Source organism: Cricetulus griseus, chromosome X, assembly GCF_003668045.3.
Source record: "Cricetulus griseus strain 17A/GY chromosome X, alternate assembly CriGri-PICRH-1.0, whole genome shotgun sequence".
Taxonomy (NCBI): domain Eukaryota; kingdom Metazoa; phylum Chordata; class Mammalia; order Rodentia; family Cricetidae; genus Cricetulus; species Cricetulus griseus.
In genome coordinates this window covers 31104675-31128340 of record NC_048604.1, presented here as the reverse complement: position 1 = coordinate 31128340, position 23666 = coordinate 31104675, and the positions used below count along the sequence as shown (strand labels likewise).

The 23666-nt window shown below is 35.8% G+C and overlaps 1 protein-coding gene across 1 annotated transcript in view; it reads right to left on the bottom strand.

Annotated features, from left to right (window-relative positions):
- Positions 1-23440, bottom strand: part of Klhl13 (kelch like family member 13) — a 33308-nt gene extending 9868 nt beyond the window's left edge. The window contains exons 1-3 of the mRNA XM_035450024.1: positions 23304-23440; positions 7357-7489; positions 6639-6835 (exon numbers count right to left, since the gene is read on the bottom strand). Coding sequence (XP_035305915.1) covers positions 6639-6835; positions 7357-7489; positions 23304-23417 — 444 coding nt within the window. The 5' untranslated portion in view covers positions 23418-23440. The remainder of the gene's footprint in view (positions 1-6638; positions 6836-7356; positions 7490-23303) is intronic.
- Between the last annotated feature and the right edge of the window lie 226 nt (positions 23441-23666).

The following is a 23666-nucleotide window of genomic DNA, read 5'->3' as shown; positions in this document are numbered from 1 at the left end:
AAAGTCCACTATCCAATTCTTTGATTTTCCTTTTATATAGAGGTAGCGTTTGTTACTATCCTTCATATTGGTTCTTTTCAAAGTTAGTGTTCACAATAAATGGCTTAACAGCACAATTATTTCTAAGACAAAGTTATTTTGCATATATTTATCCAGAAACACAAGCAGAAGAATTTGTTGAGGGGATGAGGGATGTGTCTGTATTAAAACCCATGCAGGATGAGTTTGGGGGAACCTATTGCTAGTCTCTTGGCAGTGTAAGTTTCCTTAGTTATTCTGTTAAGTACCAACACACTCTACTAGCACTAGTTCATGTCAAAAACAGTCCAGAATCGTTTTCCTAGCACTGACTGCAAAGTGGAAAGCAAGCAAAGGGGAGAAGTGATTAAAGTGGTCCCTCTGCAGCAATGTTCTTTTCAATGTTCTAATAGCTGATAGATCAAAATGAAAAATAGGAAAATAAGGCCGGGTGTTGGTGGCGCACGCCTTTAATCCCAGAACTCAGGAGGCAGAGCCAAGCGGATCTCTGTGAGTTCGAGGCCAGCCTGGTCTCCAGAGCGAGTGCCAGGATAGGCTCCAAAGCTACACAGAGAAACTGTGTCTCGAAAAACCAAAAAAAGAAACATAGGAAAATAATATCAGCAAACATAATATAAGAAATAAACCACAAAGCAAGCCCACCATACAAATATTTCTATGTGAGGACGAGACAGAAAAAAAGCACTAATGAAAGTGTGTGTGTCTTAACTTTCGTCACAGTGGATGCTCCATATGTAACGTAAAATTCATCACTGTATTGTTAGCCCCCTGACTGTTATGCTAAGTAAGAGATGTATTAAATGCTTAAGAGAAAACTGGATAATTCTTCTATTGATGTTTCACTTGAAAGACAAAATGAAGGACTGTTGATGTAGCTTGGTAGTAGGCTGCTCGCCTGGCATACTTGAAGTCAGAAGTTCCATCTGCAGTACTTTAAAAAAAAAGCTAAAACATTACTCCTTTGCAAAAATAACAACCCAGTTAGATATAACGCCAGTGAAAACTCTAAGATTAGCCTGCAAATACTTTCACAGATATATTTCTCAAGAAGAATCTGTACTTTTTTCTGTTATTTCTTCTATTTTGTTTAATAACTTATTTTTATTTAGTTAAAATCTGTTGGTACCCCATTTTATACATGTGTACAGTTCACACTGACAACTCTCACTCCACCCTTTCCATCTTCTTGTCACACTTGTTTTCTCTCTGTGAATCTTTTTTGTGGCTCGTGGGGTTTTAGCAAAGCTTGGGTTTCCCTGTGTAAGTTTTCCTTCTGTGTAAGTGTGAGGTTTGGAACTATCCATTTTAGCTGGAAGGCTCAGCAGTGGGTACAGAACTGATGGCAATGTTTCCCCTAAGAAGACTGATTAGTATAAAAATCATCAAAATGATTAATTGCTCATTTTGTTTGGTAGCTATATATTTAAAACATCTAAAATAAGCTGACATAAAAAATGAAAATAAATCCTGGTGCTCTACAAATACCCAGTTTAACAATGTATCAATATCTTTAATTTCTAATATAAAATATATTTTAATACTATTGTAGAAGTGGCAGATTGATGTGTACATAAAAACTTTCAGTAGCATTGAGTAGAGTTATATTCCATATTTGATTACCCAAGTGGTACCAGGTAGAAGGCATTACTGTTTAAGGTGATGAATTAGCTAACCAAGGAAAGTAGGAAATGAAGGTAATTTGTGCTTTTGGAAATATTTACTAGTAGGGATAAGCAAAACTCAAAATCAATGACAGCACAAAATTCTCAAAGATGAACGTCTTTATCATTATTGATATGGCCACTAATAAAATCAATAAGAAATGGGTATTTAAGATGTTAAAACAAGCCCACCAGCTGCTAGTTACCCAATTAAATCTAAATTTATATCATGTGTTGGGTGTGATGGTATTTGACGGTGATTCTAGAATTTGCGAAGCAGAAGTGGCTCACAAGCTCATGGCCAGCTTGAGTTATAAAATGCAATCCCTATCTCCCCCTAAACAAAATCAAAATGAAAACATTTAATAGAAGGTAAAATAGGCCAACAACAGAGATTTAAAAAAAAAACAGGCTACATAAATGGTTAGTAGAGCCTGGCATGCTGGTGAACTACTATTATCCTAGTACGTGGATCTCTGTGGACTATCAGGAGGACAGCCATGAGTTTGAGGCCAGCCTGAGCTACAGAGCAAGACCTTGTCTCAAACAACAACAACAACAAAATAATAATAATAATAACAGTAATAAATAATAATAATAATAATAATAATAATAATGAAACAAGATTAGGACATGTAATTCTCCCCTGCCCTGCCAACACCCATTTTCAACAATATCCAATCAAAAAAAGCATTACTAAAATGACAGGAGAAAAGAAACCTACCTTTTACTTAGGGGCATTTGGAGAATGCCTTCTAGATATCAGTAACCCATACACACAGATGCTCAGGACTGGAAAAGACTTGGACGGAACATCTAATCAATACAAATAGCTCCTACCTTTGAAATAATGCCAGAGAGTTTTTGATAACCTTTTGAATTGTCATCTTCTTTGTAAAAGGACTGACTATTTTTATAGCCTCTATATAGCATTAGGACCCAGTACAATCAATATTACAAATACTCAAGATGCAATAACAAAATGTAATACCTGTTAGCACAGAAAATTCCTAGAACCTTATTAATATTAAGGGGAAATGAGAACTGTTTATTAGGAAGTTAATTTTCATCAAATATGTGTAGATTATAGGGATAAGAGTTGAAATCTCCAACAGCTAACAATATATACAGATTAAAACTGATGGCAAAGAGTAAATATTTTTGGTACAATTCAAGACTACTTTATTCTTGTTTGCTTTGGCCCACTTCTCAGTCCTGATTCTTAGTACTGCCTCAGGAAAAAGATCTCCAGATGCTTAAATTGGGCAAAATCTTAGAAATGGATACAGGTAGTAACATATAATGTAATTTGCTTATATGATAGAATACCTTATACTTTAAATGATACTTAAAGCTTCTAAATCCTACTTTAAGCAGAAATTGAAATACAATATATGAAATTGCACTGATTCTCTGTTACACAAAGGTGGAATTCTAACCAACCTGAAACTGACTTTGCTATCATATTTAAAGCTATCACTCAAAACTATTATATAAATTCTTCCTGGATCTCATTTTGCCAATTCAGGTTTTACTAGCCACTGTTCTTCATCCATACATATGGTAAGGAATTAAAAGCAATGTTTCTTTTTCAAGGCTCCAACTTGATTAGTGCTTCAGTTAATTGAGCTACAATCTCAATGTGTCATTAAAAATGAAGCCTAGTTCCTTCCAAAACATTTGGTTTCAGCACACGGTTTTTAAAACATGGGATCATCATGGGCCGGGCGTTGGTGGCGCATGCCTTTAATCCCAGCACTTGGGAGGCAGAGGCAGGCGGATCTCTGTGAGTTCGAGGCCAGCCTGGTCTACAGAGTGAGTGCCAGGATATGCTCCAAAGCTACACAGAGAAACCCTGTCTCTAAAAACCAAAAAATAAAAAAAAAATAAAAATAAAACATGGGATCATCTTATGAAGAAATTATCCATAATAATTTAGCTCAGGGAATGACTAAAAAAAATCCTCCAATGTGAAATAACCATAGTGTTTTGAAACTTGAAGTTCTAAGCAGAAAAGGACCCCAGCCCTGATGTTTTACCTACTTCACTTTCACTTGCTTCAAAGGAAGGTAGAAATAGCTCAAAGCTGATGATGTTCAGAAAAAAAAAGATGCATCTCCTAGAAGTTCACAGACAAGGAACTCTGCAATGAGGAGGCAGGAGATTGAACTGTAGCACATGTAAACATGGCTCCCATCAAGCCTCCTCACTAGATATGGTGCAGCTTGTCTGCTGAAGGTATGAACAACAAAGAGCATAATCTTGAAGACAATATTAACTATGCATGATAATGAAGGCACCTCAAAGTTAAAAGCCTTAGTTACAGCAAGCATTTTAACCACATTAAAGAAACAACTTCTGAACTACTGAAAGGTGTAAATATATAAAATCACTATCATTCTACTGTTTTAAATAGCATTGTCTTGAAAAATTCTACTGTACTAATCTATCAGGAATATACTAACATTAAATACAATTGGTTAAGTTGGGCGGTGGTGGCACACGCCTTTAATCCCAGTACTCAGGAGACACAGGCAGCTGGATCTCTGTGAGTTCAAGGCCAGCCTGGTCTACAAAGCTAGCTCCAGGGCAGCTAGGGCTACACAGAAAGACCCTGTCTTGAAAAACCCCCAAATCAGTTGGGTGTAGCAGTCCATGATTCTCATCCCGACACTTAGGAAGCAGAGGCAAACGCCTTTGTTGAGCATGAGGCCAGCCTGGTCCACACAGAGAGTTATAGGTCAGCTACAGCTACATAGTGAGACCCTGTCTCAAAAAAAGTATGTCTATATAAAAATGTATACACATTCTCCATCTCTCTCTCTCTCTCTCTCTCTCTCATATGTGCACGCGCGCGCGTGCACACACACACAAACACACACACACACACACACACACACAATTTGGTCTTCTTTTGGGAAAAGTGATCATTATATCTGAAGTTATAAATGCCGAAATTTTGTTAGATAATAAGTCAACAAAGTTTCTTGATAATCACCATTTCCATTGAAATCATAGATCATAGTACTTTCCTCAGTTTATTTCAAGACAAGCATGTGTTGCTCAGCTCAGTGGAAAGCAATGATAGAGTCTACAAACATAACCCTGAAGGGTTTATTACTAAATTAATTCTTGAACTTGTGACATTGTGAAAATACATTCAATATAATCACAGTTTACTTGAAACTGTCACATGCTGTTGGTGATATAAAACTCGAGGAAAGATAGTTGTTAAGAGTATGGCCTTTGCATAATGGGATTAAAATGAAATTTAATATACAAACTTAGTACTACTGGCAAACAGTAGCATGAGAGTTTAATAAACTTCATTTAGACTTTTGGTCAGTAATGATATAGATCAGTAATATACCACCGTATGGTCATAAAACCTTTAAAATAGCAATTAACTTAAAATTTTGTAAGTAATTATGATAGTCATTTGAGTACTCTGTAATGGAAAGAAATACATTAAAAAACAGATTTTAATAGTATAATTAAATGGGCATTGGCTGACTTATAGAAAGTTTCACATTTTAAATGTTCTTTAATATGACTAATTTTAAATATTATTTTGAAGTGACACATAAATTACTGGTATAATACGATGTTTCAATACATGTATATGCTGTGTAATAATTAGAGTAGTTAGCATATCCATTATCTTAATCATTCATTATTTCTTCATTCTAAGGGCATTTAAATACTCTTATAGCCATTTTGAAATATATGAAACATTGTTAGAAACAGTCAGTCCACTGTACTGTTTTAGAACACCAGAATACTCCTATGTAACTCTATTTCTGTACCTACTAAGCAATTTTTTCCATAAACTTTCTTTGCCCTACATTCCCTGGAGTCTGGTAAGCATTATCTTCCTCTGCTTCTATGAGACATGCTTTTCTAGTTTCCACATCTGAGTGCGAACAGGTAGTATTCTTTTTCCTATGTGTGCCTTATTTCACTTAATATATTATATTCAGGCTTATCCTTGTAACTGTAAATGATAGGAAAGAATTCTCTTCATCATTCCCTTGTGTACTTATATCACCTCATTATTGATTCACCTGTTGATAGATAAGAAGCATCTTATTAATGAAATAATTAGGCAAACATTTTCCCCAAACTTAGCATTTTAAGGAAGAGTTCATGCTCAAAAGTTCTAAAAGTCCTAAGAGCAAATTACCAATATTAAATCTGACATTAGTTAAAACCAATTACAAGGGAAATAAATTATCTATCAAATAATGAATTAGAAAATACATAAAAATTTCACTATTACTATAATTTTAATTACAAAAGCAGGCTCCAGGAACTGTAGAAATCTTATCATCTCTGTATAAGACAGTGTTTAGGTTTTCTTAACTAAAATAAAGTCTGTAAGAATAGAGTGACTGTTAAGTACTTCATTGATTCGTTGATAAAAAAAAAAAAAGCTAACCACCATTCAGTGAGATATGTTCTAAGGAGTCAAGATTCATGTCTTTGCAAGTTAGCATTTAACTGCTCGTTCTTAAGATCAAGTTCCCATATTCAAAGAAGAAAAAGATGGCCATGCATGATTTATCAGAATTCTAGAAGCTCAGATAATTTTCCATTTAATTCTACAGAAGAAGACTACTATATAAAAATAAGTCGAATGTTGTATAAAAATCACTTGAAATGAGTAAACCAAAATTAAAGTATATAAAATTATAAAAACAAGTTAAGGCACATATATTTTCAAATATATTAGTATTCCACATCATTTGACTATATGGAAGGCCTTTGTTAAATTCTACTTTGTAAAATTCCCGTTTGATTTTCCATTTACTCCCACAGCACACATTAGACAACAGCTTCTGATAACTCTTGCATGTCTATACAATTGACTTCACGAGCCCTTCTCTAACTCTACATGAGCATCTACCCCAAGAAAAATAAGATCTGAAAACATCTTACCCCTGATATAAGAAACACCTTGCAGAAGTCCAAAACCGGTAGAATTTGAAGAAAGCTGGCAGCCTCCAGAGTGTCTTGAAGGTTGTCCATGTTGAGAGAAAGTTTCGCAGTATAGATGAAATCAATAATTTTCCGTAGACCCACTTTGCTCACGCCATGAAGCTTAATGCACATTAACTCTTGTTCTTTCATTCCACCTTACATGAAAAGACAGACAATTTAATGAAGGTGGATAATTAAGGTCAAGCTCACTTCTGCTGCTAATTAGATGCAGTAAAATCAAGGGAAAGTCTTATTCCAAGTAAGCATCCATTCCACAGTTGGGCTTTTGCACATTTTTACAGTTAAAAGAGCACTTGAAGAAAATTCTCTCTATACTAATGGAGATCATACATGATACAAGTGCTTTTAAATATTCTCCTGTCACTTACTATCTTTTGTGGATTAAAGACCATATTATAGGAACACAGATTCTCTGATATTAAAAAAGAAAGGCTATGAAGTACAAGGAATGGTACAAAGCATGCCTCAACTTCCCATGACAGAACAGCAGCATGCGCAACCACACAGATTGGTGAATATTCTTTTGAAAGTATTTTTTTTTACTAAACAAAGCAAAATACTGGATTTCAGGTTAGAAATAATAATAACAAAATACTTAAACCGGGCTTTCTGCTAATGTCTTAATGTGAAGACAGGGTGTCCAAAGGCAACCTACCTGTGAACATAGCTTTGAAATAGTCACTAGCAGATGCCATCATGACTCTGTGCACAGGGAAGGCATCATCTGTATCGCCTGGCAGTAGGGTCACATCACAAAGGAGTCCATCATGACGAAGCTGCTCAAAGCCCTGTAATAAGAACACAAGTTGAACCAGGAATCAAGAGGAAAAAGAACATCACAATCCCTGTATGCTAAGCTTGTTTACATGCTCACAGTCTAGTGTATTTTGAAAACAGCCAAAGAGCGCTCAAAAAGACTTAAAAACTTATTTGTTGCTCTATGTATACATTTCATAGCATGAAACATAGATATTTTTAGATATATTAAGGTTAATTTACATTAAGAACAAAGAAGGGAAGTATGTAAATTCAGTTGTTTATACATTTATTTACCTTACTTGGAGAAAAAAATGATCAGTTACAATTCTGTTTTCCCCATACATAAAATAAAACCCACTGACCTTCTAGAATTGTTGCCCATTATCACATGGATAGTACTGCTGTATGACTTTAAGAGCATCTTTTGCATTTTGATGGCTTTTGCCCTCTTGAGACAGAAAGGAGAGGGTATCTATCTGTATCAAGTGCAAGAATAAAGTTCATTCTATCACCTCAATTGTTTACCCTCTCTGAGAATTAAGGATTGTGTTTTAAATATTTCAATACTCAGCTTATTGCTGCTGCTATTTGGCCAATTATCTTTCAAGTCAGAGATTTAATTATCTTTGATAAAAGGAGTGTAGGGAGTCCCAACAGGAAGCTTAATTGTCTCCAAAGCTTAAAGGATTAGCAGAGGATGAACAGGCTAGCCCCTGCAGTGGAGAGGAGAGACAGGTCCCAGTAAGAAGAATACCTGTTGATTAACTCCTTTGTCTGTATCCCAAACAGGGAGATTGGTCTTGTCTGCTCTTAGGAGAATGAAATGCTTTGAAGATTACAATGGGCAGATGTCACGATGTATGTATACCACACAACATGTCTTATTACACGTTGAATTATATATTTTGCTTTATTAAAAATAATGAACAGGAAAAAGATCACAATGAGCTTCTAATGGGGCACCACACAGAATTTAATAATGAGGCGGAAAGAAAGAATGTGGTTAGATGCAATCTGTAGTTTCATAGAAAAGTTTTATTAAAAAACAAAGTGGGGTGGTAGAAACTAATACAGATCGCTTTCTAGGATTATAATAAACTAACATAATAGGAGCCAATATAAAGGATAATGTTGTCCCCTGGGTATTTTAATGATCTCAAAACTTCAAATAAAGTCATGTTTCACAGATTTCAGAAAGAAAAGGTATACTTTACTAAGAATCCAATTCTGAAAATATTGATTCTATACATAGATATAATACAAACCCCAACCTAAACTTCCCATTATAATTTTAAATTGCTCTAAAAGTAAATATGCGGTTTAACAGAACTAAAATGTCAAAGAGATTATCTGACCCAACCACTGCCCGTCTAGGGAGAGAAAAATATTCACATATTATACGTATACTTCAGGGCAGGATTACATATTGTGTTTGCGAATCTCTGCCAATGAATGGCATGTTTTTGTTCATTATTGAAACTGTTCACAAATGCACCCATTTCTTGCAAACACAAACATTCCATACCTTAGCTCTGTAATTCATCCCTTGTCTCTCTCATTTAGAAATGCACATGTAAAAGAGTAACAATGCATCTTGCTAAAGCAATGTCAATTTGGAGAAACTGTTCTCATGCTTAAGGTAAGAACTGCCACTTACTATTCATGAAAGGAGTAAAAAGCTCAGTAGGTAATGGGAGATGCTTTTAAAATTAGGTAAGTATCCATAACTATTGAAAGAGCACATTGCAGTGGGGGTAAGACTGTCAATCTGCTGATAAGGAGACACCCTTGGCTGGCACTGTTTGGGGACCAGTACCTTTAAATTCACCAGTGATTTGGCATATTCTTTGTAGTAAATGTTCAAGTTAGGATATGTATAAAACCCCATTTCACTCAGAAGCTGTCATGTACGCATGGTGGGAAGAACATTAGCCTATTTGTTATATTAATTAGGACCGAGAAACTGAGCTTCTCCCAAGAATGAAATAGAATGTGCTTAAAGTGTTTGTGAAAGAGTGTGAAGGTTGAAAATGAGAGGGGAAAAAGGAATTAAGCCAAGGTTTAGGAAGAAAATGTTGGATCCAATGGCTTAGCTTGTTTTCCCTTTCTTCCTCAAATAAATTTGAGGCTAAAAAATTATAGATATACACTTTTTAAAAGTCAAACCATATAAGAATAAATAGGTACTGCACATGCCTATATAGCAACAAAGAGTCTTGTATCTCAATGTGCAAAGACAAACTTGATTCTTAGAGGATGTTTATCATCCCATGTGGTGACATACCACAGCACTTCTGTGGTTTTACAACTTTTGAAATTACAATTGATGCAACAATGAACTTCCTGTGGACAGATGAGCTCTGATGGGGGATGTCCTTCTGTATGCTCTTAATATTTGTTTTTCTCTTATTGGTTGATGAATAAAACACTGATTGGCCAGTAGCCAGGTGGGAAATGTGGGCAGGAGTAGCAGGCCAGGAGAATTCTGGAGAGACGAAGGCAGAGAGAAGCTGCCAGGGAGATGCCATGTAGACGCTGAATGAGTAACATGCTGAAGCATTCTTCAGTAAGCCAAAACCACATGGACATACATAATTTAATAGAAATGGGTTAATAATTAAGAGAGAGCTAGCCAGTAAGAAGTCAAAGCTATCAGCCAAACAGTTTATAATTATTATAAGTCTCTGTGTGTTTATTTGGGGCAAAATGACCAGGTGGGACAGAACCTCCATCTACAGGGCTCATTCGTTAACAACTGTATAGCTAGGCTCAGCCCAGCTAAGGTATCAAGAGACTTTATCCTCAACATGAAGTAAATCATTTTGCATCTACTTACGCTATCATGAAAAATTCAACCCTTTCTCAGTATAATTTGGTGTCATGAAAGGCCTTTGGATCTGCCTTCAATTTATCTTTTTGTTCTCATTCTCACACTTTTTCTTTTAATTTTTTCAAAATTTGTGAATTTCACATGCAAGTATTTTATTTGTATCTTGTTTACCCCATTCCCTCCTGTTTTTTCATGTCCCTGCAAACCTTTAACTCTATTGAGTCCATTTAGAAAAGTTCTGTGTTTAGCGCTGTACCACTTGGGATTGGATAATTTATAAGAGGACTTGTCCTTGGAGAAAACTCATTATCTCTCTCAACAGGCACTGATTGCTTGCAGCTCTTCATCTGGGAGTGGAGCCTTGGGAGAGTTCCCCTTCTACACTGGAATGTCAACTGATGTTGTCTTTATGCATGTCTTGTTTGGGCAACCTTACTGCTGAGATTTCATGGGTTCAGTTTCCCTGTCCTATATAGGGCACACTATTATAAAGCAGACTTTCATGCCCTCTAGCTCCTACAATCTTCCCACCTCCTCTTCTGTGATTTTCCCTGAGCCTTTGGTGTAGGGGTTGCCCTGTAGATGTGTGAATTAGGGGTTGGCACCCTACAATCTCTTCTCTGCACTGTACCAGTTGTCTCACCATCTTTTCCTCTCATCAACTCTCAAAAACATCTTAGAGATCATGCACCAAGTGTGTCCTTTCATTAAAAAGTAATTTTCTCCCACCAACCTTACACTCATTCCTTTTCTATAATTTCCATAAACTTATGCTGCCCACCGCTCTACACATAAAGAGCTCTGCTTAGCTTAGCTTCTAGTTAATGTTTCAGGATGTACTAAAAACTGCTTCCATTGATTTAAATTCACCTTTCTGTCTTAGCACTTACCTTATTTCTCTATTGTTTCATTTCTTCTGGGCCTTGGTTCTAATTTAAGAGGAACTTGTTTGTCTTCAGTTCCTAAATGTTTCCTTTTTTCCCTTCCATAAATTTCCCTACACATTTTTTATATTTCTTCTATAGTCTTTTGGGATAAGCAGCCACTAAGATGTTTTTATCTACTTGAAATTAAATTAACCAATGTATCAAAACTTCAAATATTACAAAGAGGCATGTATATAAATACCCTAAAAGGCAAAAGCAAATTAACTGAATCTAACAAATTTCATAGTTATTATATAAGAGGAAAGAATGAGTCAATGTTACACAATTCTAATATAGAAACAAGCAAAAGTTGCTTGTTTTAAAAGTTGGTTGGAAGGCAGTGGCATTCAAATGAAATACAATACCATCATGCAAAAAGCAACTCTGATGTACGGTATGTATGTATGGTACTAAAAATAATGAGACAAGTTCACATTCCCACCAACTTCTACATTAGATAGAATTTAGTGGTATATTGTAACTAATATGGGGACTATGATTTTGCCAAAAGGATGAGCAGAAACAGGAAACTCAGCTTGACAAGAACAATTAAGAAATTACTGATAGAAAATGTTTTACAAAACGGATGGAAGATTTTAAGAACTGAAGAAGAAAAGGTTAAGTAATGAGTTTAATCTTTTAGTAGATATCACATATTTGATAAAAAATATGAGCTTTGTTTTTAATGTGGCTGCTCTTCATTTGATTCAGAGGAAAGAGATATATAGGCTGGACCTAAAATTTTATATTAATATGAAACACTTATTGTTATGTACTATGACTTGCATTTTTAAAACGTCTAATGGCTCCCTATCACTGTGCTATATCATAACTCCTGCTTTCAAAGACTTCTCAAATCTGGCTATAACCCAACTATACACTCATAAATTTTATGACCTTGTGTACTGTAACCCATCATAACAGGTTGTTCAACCCAGGCTTACTCCTTTTCCATTACTTTTTATTTGTGCCATTACTTTCCATTGATGTCCTCCCTCCTTCAAAGCATAATTCAAATTGACCTCCTTTATAAAGCTAGTAGCAATCAAATCTCTTCTATAACAATTAGGCAGTTTTGCTCTGTCTTAAGATTTAGCATTTAAAGATAGCTCATAAAATTTTGTTTCCAGAGAAGGCAAAGAAAGTAGCAGACTTTTTCTTCATGTTACCTCTGGAAACACCTTTAAAACAAGAGTAAATATATGAAATATATGGCTTTTTAAGACCAAAAGAGCAGCATTTGTGAAGGATGATGAAAAATATCAGATGACTTGTCATAATTGTCACAACACAGTGCATAGAAAGTGGTACAACATGGGGACCCAGGCAAAATTCAGTTTGAAAATACCAAGACAATTAAATTTATAGGAGAAAACATAAGGGAGGTACGTCCCCTCATGGCACTCCTTCCCCAATCCCTACTAGCCAGCAGACCAAGGCAAGGCAAGGATTTGGGCTATCATGCCTTTTACAAAGAGTCATCTAGCATAGAATGCATGAAAGCCCGTGTGGTGAGTGTTCACTTTTTATTTCTCTATATCTGGATGAAAACATGGGTATAGTTGTGGTATTTATATAGCACAGCAGGAAACAGAGTGGAAAGTAGTCAGAGGATGGTCAATGTGAAGTATAGCCAAGAAACACCACATAGAATCATACTGTGAAACAGTGTTCAATAATTAAAAGGGGGAAAACTATTAACATACATAGCAAAGTGAATGGATCTAAAAGACTAGACTATGTAAAAGAAGCTAATCTCAGTATCTTATAGTTTATGCTATATTTTGGAGTTTTTCAAAACAACAGAAACAAAGTGACAGAAAATAGATTGTACTTCCCAAGATTTAGGAGAAGGGATACCAAGAAATAAGTTGAAGTCATGTCATCATTTCATTTAATAATTTTCATGATTAAATGACACACTTGCATTGCACATACAAGTACATGCAAGTAAAAATCACTTTCGTTGTATGTTCCTATTTATAAAGCAAGAAGAAGACAGTAAAGTATACTGAGTTGACAGTAACTAAAACACAGTTGGCATAAATATAGTATCAGACAGAATAGATTTAAGAGAAAAGACTATTAGCAGGGATAATGTGAATCATTTTGAGACACAGGCAACAATTAAACAAGAGAATATAAAATCATTAATTTTTTCTATGTCTAAGAGCAGGGGTGCAAAATAATGAATACAAAACTTAAATAATTCTGTGACTAAAAAATCTCCCTATTTGGGTACAGTATCAGGTACCAATTCTAGGATTTTGTACATGCTATCTATAGGAATGTCTTTGGTTTGTTGGGTTTTTTTTCTTTAGTGCCTTTTGTTATTTTTTTATTGTGAAAGTGTGTTGTATAGCTTAGGGCTCCAACTAGTTATGTGGGATAGGTAGACCTTGAACTCATAATCCTCCTGCCTCTATTTCCTGCATGATAGTACCAAAGTTATGTTATACCTTATCTAGCCTCAGGTATTACCTTAACACTCAAACCAGACAAATATAACTGAAGAAATACAACATTAAAATCCATTAAAAGATGCCCATTATGGTAGCTCATAACTGTAATCCTAATACTTGTGCCCAGGAAGTTAAGGCCAAAGAATTGTGAGTTTGAGGTCAGTTGAACTACATAGAGAGACAATGACTCATAAAGAAAGAATAAAACAAATCCATTAAGATCATAAATATACCAATGTCTTCACATGTCAAATTTAACAATATGAAAAAGCAGTGGTATAGTACAGGCAAAGGATCAATCTCTCCAAGGCAAAGTAGCCTTAGCAATGAAGACCTAATTTAAAAATCACCAGATTCATAGACTTGGAAAGACAGATCATCTTAACAGTTATAATAAATCATGGGGGAAAGTCCAATATTGAGTTGGGATTAAGGAATAAAGCAAGCACACTAAAGACTAAAAGAGAAGTATCAAAGCCTTACTAATATAACATCATAGCTAACAACTAAAAGCTTTCCCCTAAAATCAAGAACAAAACAATATGTGCATAGTAATAACTTCTATTCAACACTTTTCTTCAGGTTCTTCCAGTGCAATAATAAGTCATGGGAATAAATGAAGAACTGGAAGCAACCCCAATATTGGCTTCCAACTTTTTGTAACTCAGTTTCAGGGGCTCTGACACCTTCTTGTCACCTCCCCAGGAACCTAGCGTGTACACAGTGCACATACATAACTGCATGCATACATACATGCAGCAAAACATAATATATATATATATATATATATATATATATATATATATATATTAAACTTAAAATTTAAGAAAATGCTCAATTTAGAAGGTTGAGAAATCCTGTCTCAAACAAGAGGGATGGATAATAACACAACAAAATAGCCCAAATGGGGATGTTTCAGACACTCTTCCAACTTTAAGATCCACATCAATTAGAAAGATGAGAATGGTTCATTTACCCTACACTGGGTGATCTAAGAAGCACTTCCCCCAGCATAGATATAGAATAAGTTCTTTCTATTCTAGCTGTCTTGAAGGAACAGAAAATAAATGAAAAGTATGACTTTGATAGAATCTTAGCAATATAAATGACTCAAGCTATTCTATAACGTGTAACTTTTAGGTATTAAGTTTTAAAAGGCTAACATTTTTTGAGACAGGGTTTCTCTATGTAACCCTGACTGTCCTAGAGCTTGCTCAGAGGACCAGGCTGGCCTCAAACTCACAGAGATCCACTTGCCTCTGTCTCCTAAGTGCTGGGATCAAAGGCATTCACTGACATGTTGGGCTTAACAATGCATTTTAAAAACTGTTTCTCTTTTTAATATAAAGTTTGGAAATGGGGTAAAGGTGATCAACATGCCATGACCAAACATCAACTTTAAAATTAACATTCCATGAACGTAAACCAGTGGAAAGAAAGACACATTAATTTGCCTAAGCTTTTTAAACAACCCACTTTTAAACATTCTACTAGCTTGGTAATAATTGAAGGTTATAAGATGATATCTTATAGTGACTTTAGCACTAAATCAGGCAGAGAAAATAAATAGCTAAAATGGAGAAAAACATGGACAGACAGAGTGATAGGCACTAGTCATTAGGATGGGAAAATGTCAACTACCAGTCTCAATGGTCAGAACAGAAAGGTATTTTTAAGTTTTTATGGGTTTAAGTAAGTAGAGCCAATATCCAAGAAATGGTTTACATTCAACAACCAGCATGCATTGGTACCAGCTGCAGCCAGGTACCCTTGTCCTAACAATGGGGATACCAAATGCCAGTTCATAGTTTGATTCCTTGCTTTTGTTTTACTTACGGCGGATATAGAGAAGAACAGGCAAGGAAGGAAATAATCTGTGTAATATTACTATTTCTATCAAGAATAAAACCTACTATATTATTTGTGTAAATTGTTAGTTTTTATTGATATGTGTTCACAATTATGGCAAAAGGGCAGTTAACATTTACAGGCCTTATATTTAAAAAGCTAAAACAGTTTAGAACAAAATTAGAACATAAATGCACATACAGTGTCAAAAAACCTGGGTCAAGTCCTTGTATGTGTCATCTAAATGGTTATGAATTTTGGAAGGTCTCCTAATTTCTGTGATAGTCAGTGTCTCTATATATAAGGTAGATATGAGAATTCTTGCCATCTCTGTCTCAAGACATATTTTCAATGATGCAAGATTATATTTAAATGCATCATACACTGCCATTTAAATTCATTCATTCCATAAATAATATCCATAAGGACAACAAAAGGCTTTGAGTAGTTCCTCTATACCAAGTATTAGGCTAAGCTCTTTACACACATTAACCTCTGTTAATGATATTGACAATATTTTAAAAAATAAAGTTTGATGTTTATGGAGCGTACTCATGCACCCCAGCACTAGATAAAAGGCATTCAGAAAGAACATGTTAGATTCCAGGTCTGAAGAATCTTTCTAAGATTCATTAAGGACTGAATTATGTAGGTATAGTAGAATCCAATAACTGCTTTAGTCACCAATTGTCTGACATGGGAGAAATGTATGAACAGTTGTTAAGCTGCAATTCTATAAGAATGAATAGAGAGTTCTGGCATGCTATTGCCTAGAAGGGTACCTATAGATAACAAGCATGTATCACAAAGTTTGCAAAGCTAGAAGAAAGGACTTTTAAACTTTTTACTATGAAGAAATGGTAAAGCTGGTCATTGGTAGTGCATGCCTTTAATCCCAGCACTTGGGAGGCAGAGGCAGAGGATCTCTGTGAGTTTGAGACCAGCCTGGTTTACAAGAGCTAGTTCCAGGACAGCCTCCAAAGCCACAGAGAAACTCTGAACTCTGTCTCAAAAGACCAAAAAAAAAAAAAAAAAAAAAGAAAAGAAAGAAAGAAAGAAAGAAATGGTAAATATTTGAGGAGACAAACATATTTAACTTTATTTAAACATTTAAACATTATACAACCCACCATGTACCAAAACATCATGTCAATCACTAATATGTGTACTTCTATGTTCTATGTGTCAGGTAAACATAAATTTAAAAAATACCCCCCCCCAAAATAGGGAAAAAAGCATGTTACCAAAAGGTACCAGTCAAGATGAATCATTATGACAAATAGGAGACAGATGAAGAAAAGAAAGGGCATTCCAGGAGAGGAAATAGGTATAGTAACAATGACCTGTGAAAGAATGGTGTAAGTTTGAGAACAGTGAAAAGTTCAAAGTCATGTAAGCATTTTCTCTGATCCTCTTTTCTATTAACTCTGCTAAGCTAATGCCAAAGAATGCAGTATGTGGTTGAATAGATGAAGGATTAGAAATTAACATGGCAGAAGAATGAAGGAACATAAAACTGAAGGTATTTTGAGAAATGCCAGCAAGCTATTTATGAGGATTTGTACCTACATTATATGAGAACATTTATTACTGAACACTGATAACATAAGTTCCCCAATTAAAAACTGGGTCAAAATTCTAAATAGAAATTTCACCAAAGATGGCATACACATGACCATAAGCACAAATGAAAATCTTTTCAACATAATTAGCAACTGAGGAAATTCAAATCAAAACTATAAATAGTACTTCACAACTATTTGGATGGTCATATTTTTAAAAAAACGCCAAACAATTATCAAGGAGCATGTACCACATGCTTTTACTATACTACATGTCAAAGAGCATGTGCTACATATATTCTTTCCTGTAAAGAAACCAGAACTGTCAAAATTCAGTGTAAACATAAAATTGTGCAGCCATATTGGCAAACACTCTGGCAGTTCTTCAAAAGAGTAAACATAAATTACACCAGCAGCAGGCCACTTCATTCCTAGGTTCATACCAAAAAGAAATGAAATATATATTTAAGCAGCATTGTTCATAAGCTAAAAGCTGGAAGTCACCAGGTACCCATCAATGAACAAATGGGTGAGCAAAATGTAGTACATTCATGCAATAGGAATATTGTTTGGTTATAGAATGAAAGGAACTATGTTGTATGCTATAACATGGAAGAGCTTTGAAACCTTTTTAGTACGTAACAGAAACTAGTCATAAAGTTCATGTATTTGATAAATTAATGTATATGAAATGCTTAGAATAGACAGAGCTATGGAGCTAGAGAGATTAATAGCTACTAAGTTTAAGGAAGGGGCTGGCAGCAAATGAGGAGTACCTGCTAGCAGATACAGGTTTTCTTATTTTGAGATGATAATATTCCAGAATACACTATTTTGATAGTTGCAAAACCCTGTGTACAGTCTAAAGCTCACTGATTTATACACTTTAACTATCTGAATTATATAGAACATGAATTGCATGTCAATAAAGCTCTTAATTAAAAATTAAATGCACCTGCAGGCATATAATACCGAGAATTACCATCAAAGAACTGCATACATAATAAAAGAAAGACATTGTCAACCTGGGATAATAAGGAGGAGGCAAAGAACTAAAGGCTTTATGAGAAGCAAGCCCAGAAACAGTAGCAGTCGAGGAATGGAGGCAATGAAATTATCCTTGACTTTTAACAATCACTCCTTAAGCTAACTCTGGGTAATCTTTTTATTTTGTACATGTAATTTGTACTGCTAACTCCATCATGGATTCTCCTGGGATTTGTTTAAGGTTCTAAGAATCCAAGCTGATTATGTATCAAATGTCTTTCTAGGCACTTTGACAGCCTAATTTGTTGCAGCCTATTTAATAAAGATGACTAATCTTCTAGAGTCACCCAGGCCAACCAGACGGATACCTTATTTGGTGTACCCATCACTTTTGATCAGCTACATTTTCCCCTGACATCTTCTCTGTTTAGTTTGAGTAGAGGGAAAATATTTATCATAGACCTTACTTTCCCATAAATTGTGACATTTAATCCTCATAGCTTTCACCTAGATTACAAATAAGGAAATGGGTCCAGAGAGGACAAGTGACTTTCTTAAAGTCATATCACTAACCAGTGGTACTATAAATAGAATTCTAGTTTGGGATGACCTAGTCGAATCAAGTTATTCTCACTACAGTTAGAAAATGGGTAATCATTCAGGGTGAGACTTCCTAAAACAGTTACTCCCCATGGATCTTTACCCTTGAGGGTATTTTTGATGCCTGCTCAAGCTGGAGTTTGTGTTGTTGCTAATTTTACCACAATGATAACATTTATGTATTAAACACTTGTCTGGCTTATTCCCTTGACAACCATACATCCAAACTTAGAGAGAAAAAGGTTCCCTGATAGTGCTTGGTCTTAAAAATCTGTTTGTGGGAACATACTTTTGAAGAATAATATTTTTATTAATTCTTTGAGAATTTCATAAAATGTATTTTGATCACAGTCAACCCCTCTCCAAACTATTCCCAGATCTATTCCCACCTGACTTCACTTAGTCTTTCTTTAATCTTCTTTGTCTTTCCCCCTGTAACTCGTTAACTTCAATTTGCATTTTGCATTGACCAGGTGTGAGGCCTGCCCCAAAATGTGGCTCACTTATCCAGGGATCACACTCTTAAAGAAACCAAAGTCACTGGCTTGCAGCAGCTATCAAATGCTAATAGCTCCTCAGCTAGGTAGGGGTGAGACTTCGTGCTGACCCCACCCCCATACTAGGATATTTTGTACTACTCTTGGGTACACTCTCACAACTGCTGTAGATTCATATGCGCATCTGTCCTATTGTGTCTGGAAAACACTTTATTCATAGTCGTCCACCACTTCTGCCTCTGGCTCTTACACGTTCTGCTCACTTCTTTCAGGACGATTCCTGAAACTTTGGGGGAGGGGTGGGACATAGATTTCCAATTTAGGTCTGAATAGTCTTCAGTCTCTTGTTTAGCTGCACATGGACCAGTTGTTGGTCTCTGTGCTAATCATCGACACTACAATAAAGTAGCTTTTGTGGTGAGGGTTGAGAGATGCACTAATTGTTGGGTATAGCAATAGGCTATTAGGGGTTGTGTTAATACCACATCAATTTAGTAGAATAATTGTAGTATATTCTCCCCTAGGGATGAAGATCAGTGTCGCCACAGGTTATTGGCCCCAATAACAGTGTCAGTTATGGGTTCCATCTCCTGGAGTGGGTCTTATATCCAAGAAAACATTCATGGGCCTAACATTTGTGCAGCTATTATGTCAATATCACGCCAGGAAAGTTACTACTGTAGCTCATAAGGTTCACAGCTGGGCAACACTGATGATTATGATTCTCCTTCAGTAGCTTGCATGGCGTCTTCTAGCACTATGAAAACTAGCCAGTAGGGTGAAGCTTTGAGGTCTGTACTCACTTTAATTTTCCATGTTTTATGACTCAAGTATGTGGTGTCCTCACAAATAAGGTCTTGCAGTCAAGTTCTGGAAGGTAACCAAGAGCAAAGGCAACAGCCTGAAATGTTTAGGGGTCTTTGGGACAACTTTGTCCCAAAACTCAAGGAGGTAAGGGCTTGGTACTGGTGGTTTTTATTTGCTAGTATGTGGTGTCTAGTTGGAGTATTGTCCTCCAGTTATAGCATAACTCCACTTCTACAGTAGTAGGTTTCCATATGGTTTTTTCATAAGGCCTTCAGAATTAGTTTTGTCTCCCTAGATTCCCTCCTTTACCTTGGGCTCCCATCAACCACCCCATTTAATCCTTTTTGTTTCCTCTTTGTCCCTTTATATTACTATAATCTCATCTGCTTTCCCTAGAATGATCCCCTCCTTCCCTAGGCCCCCTGTTAGTTATCTAACTTCTGTAGGTATTGGAGATTAAACACACCTATCTAAAGATTCACAGCAAACATCTACATATGGCAGGAAAAAACTTGATGTGTTCGTATCTGGGTCTGGGTTATATTACTCAGGATGACTATTTCCAGTTCCAACCATTTTCACTGTTTGTTTGTTTGTTTGTTTTTAAGACAGGGTTTCTCTGTGTATCCCTGGCTGTTCTGGAACTCACTCTGTAGACCTGGCTGGCCTTGAACTTAGAGATCGTTCTGTCTCTGCCTCCCGAATTCCGGGATTAAAGGCTTGCACCATGACCCACGGGAATTTTATTTTTCTTAACAGTCAAACAATATCCCATTGTGCAAATGCACATTTTTGTAGTGCATACCATTTCCTGGCTATTATGAACAGAGTATTAATGAACACTGATGAACAAGCATCTTTGTAATAAGATTTAAAGTTCTTTGAATACCCAAGAGTGGACTAGCTGGATTGTGTGGTAGTTTGATTTTCAGGTTTTTGAGAAACCTCTACACTGATTTCCGCAGTGGCTGTACCAGTCTGTGATTCCACCAGTGGTGAAGTAGATACTCCTACACACATCCTTACCAGGATCTGCTGCGCTTGGTTTTCTTGATCTTGGACATTTGGTCTGGAGTAAGATAAAATCTCACAGTACTTTTAATTTACGTTTCCCTTATGGCTGAGGATATTGAACATTTTGTAAATGCTCCTCAGACATCTGTATTTATCTTTCGAGAATTCTGTTTAGGGGGCTTAGACTATATAGTGAGCTTCAGGCCATCCTGGGCTACAGAACAAGCTCTTGTCTCAAAACAAATAAATGAGCAAAAAAGTAGGATAGATCTATGTACTGTGTGCAAAGTGTATGTGATAAAATGATGAAAAAAATAACAGGGAAAACATTTAAGCTATTTGAAATGTTCCCTCACTGTAACAATGATTTATAATTCATCTATAATTTTATGTATTCATCTATGGAGAAAAGAATCCATGGTTGTTGGTGGAAGAAGATTCTTGCCTTGTACGGTGGTGCAACTGTATAGTTATCCCGCAATGTGCTCTGCAGGTTCCTTATCTGAAAACTCAACAACCTAGGATGAAATGTATGGCAGTACTTTCATTCTTGTCATCTTTCCCTAAACAATTCAGTACAGCACCTACTTACATAGTGCTTATAGTGTATTAAAAGTCTACAGATGATTTTAAGTATACAGAACATATATTTAGTTCATAGTGAAACAGTATGCTATTTTATGTAAAGAATTTGGGAAAATTTTGGTCCCTGGGACCAGTTTCCTGTGGAACCTTGGTGAAGACTGTATATTGTCTGGAGTAAAGCATCACCTGGGAACTTGCTAGAAATGTGAATTGCTGGGTCACAACCTATAGTTTTTTATTCAGTATCTCTAGGCTAAGAGCCAGTGTTCAGTGTTATAACAAGTCTGTTAAAATTTGAGAATCATAGCTATGAACTACAGTGGTGACCACTATTCAGTTTAACACTTTAGAATTAGCAAGTTCACAATGATTGGCTTGAACACATGAGTAAGAGCATTCATTCATCATAAGCACAGTATGGATACCTCTGTTCATTCCCCCAGTATTTAAAAACTGTTCTTTAGTACAAGGACATTAAAGTAACATGTTACTTCCCCTTATGTTTTTGATATCTACTTAGCCCCTTATTATCTCCTCAAATGGGCTATGTCAAGATGCCAAAAGACTGAATTATCTTCCACTCTGACCCTCATATTTCTGCTGAGGACACCAAAAGGACAACAAACTTTAAAACCCACCTCTCAGGATTTATAGATTGGAAATAAAAAGCAATATAGAGATGCCCTGATCAAGAGTCACATTTTAGAGATAAAGAAAGCAAAGCCCAGAGACATCACACTAAATAGAGATTACTTAATAATTGTAAGCATCATCTTTCATTATAATATGTAGTACATCAGGGTAGTTTTCTTGATCAGATAGATTCATAAAATCCATCTAGGAAGAGTTCATTTTAAGATACACTTAGAAATATATATGTAACATATTTTATGTTACTTAGCAAAAACGACTGGCAGAATTTAACTTTATTTAGAAGGCACATATGGCCATCAAGGATTTTACTGTTTTCTAATTCATCAATGACCACAGAGGTCAGCAAGGTCACTTGGAATGTCCATGCAAATTAGTCCCAGATCCATGTGTTTTGTGTTCCTTTGACTTTCTGTCCCCTCCTCTCATGACAGATACTAATTCTTACATCTATTGGTGGGATTATACACAGTCGCCTCCATCCCAAACCTACTATGGCCACTGAGAACTGAGTCATCAAATATATGTGATATGTAGCACTTTGACAAAAATGACTGCACAACAGATGAGGAACTAGAATATTTAGATAGGAAACTTGAGATTTTTACTTTGGCTGTTATATAACCTATTAGAGAGTCAATGTTGGCAAATAGGATATTCTTTAGGGAGAAAGGAGAAGAAACAGTAAGAAATGAGGTAGAAACAGTATACGTATATGAAATTTAAATATAAATTAGAAAATAAAGTGACATACTATCAAGATACTCTTTACACAAATAAAAACAATGAACTGTGGGAATGATTTTAAACTCACGAATGCACGCATTTTTTTTCTATCAAGAGTTCTACACTGGTGGGGTTTTATTTGTCTTTCTAAGTAATAGATTCTGCTTCTGGGAGATTTTATGTTAACAATAGCTGAGCTGAAAACAGACTTTCCATGCACCTTCCCTTCCCATGCCCACACATTAACAGCTTCCCAGTTATTGCTATCCTGTACTTCAAAACAACAACAACAACAACTGGAAGGTTTTGTACCTGTACAAATCCTGCCAAAGACACAGTTGAGATTACCTGTAACACCACAGAACTGTGGGTATTGCTGGTAAAGATGCGGGTGCTTCCAGCCTTGCAAGACTGCAAATGAGCAGAGAGTCCCATTTCACTGCTTCCAAGGGACAGTTTCATGTGCAGGTCTTCCTCTTCCACAAGAGATCTGAAAGATTAAATGAGAAGGACAGGAAAATGAAAATCTGCATAATGCACCACAGTGAAGTTATTTAGGAAAACAGTGTCCTGGTGACAATCATCTACCTATGGAATACACTGAGGTTTCTTTTACTGCATTCTAACTTCATACCAGTCCATAGCACAGAAGAAATACATATGATTCAAATGCTTTCCAGGAACAGAAAATGTAGAAAAGAACTGGGAAAT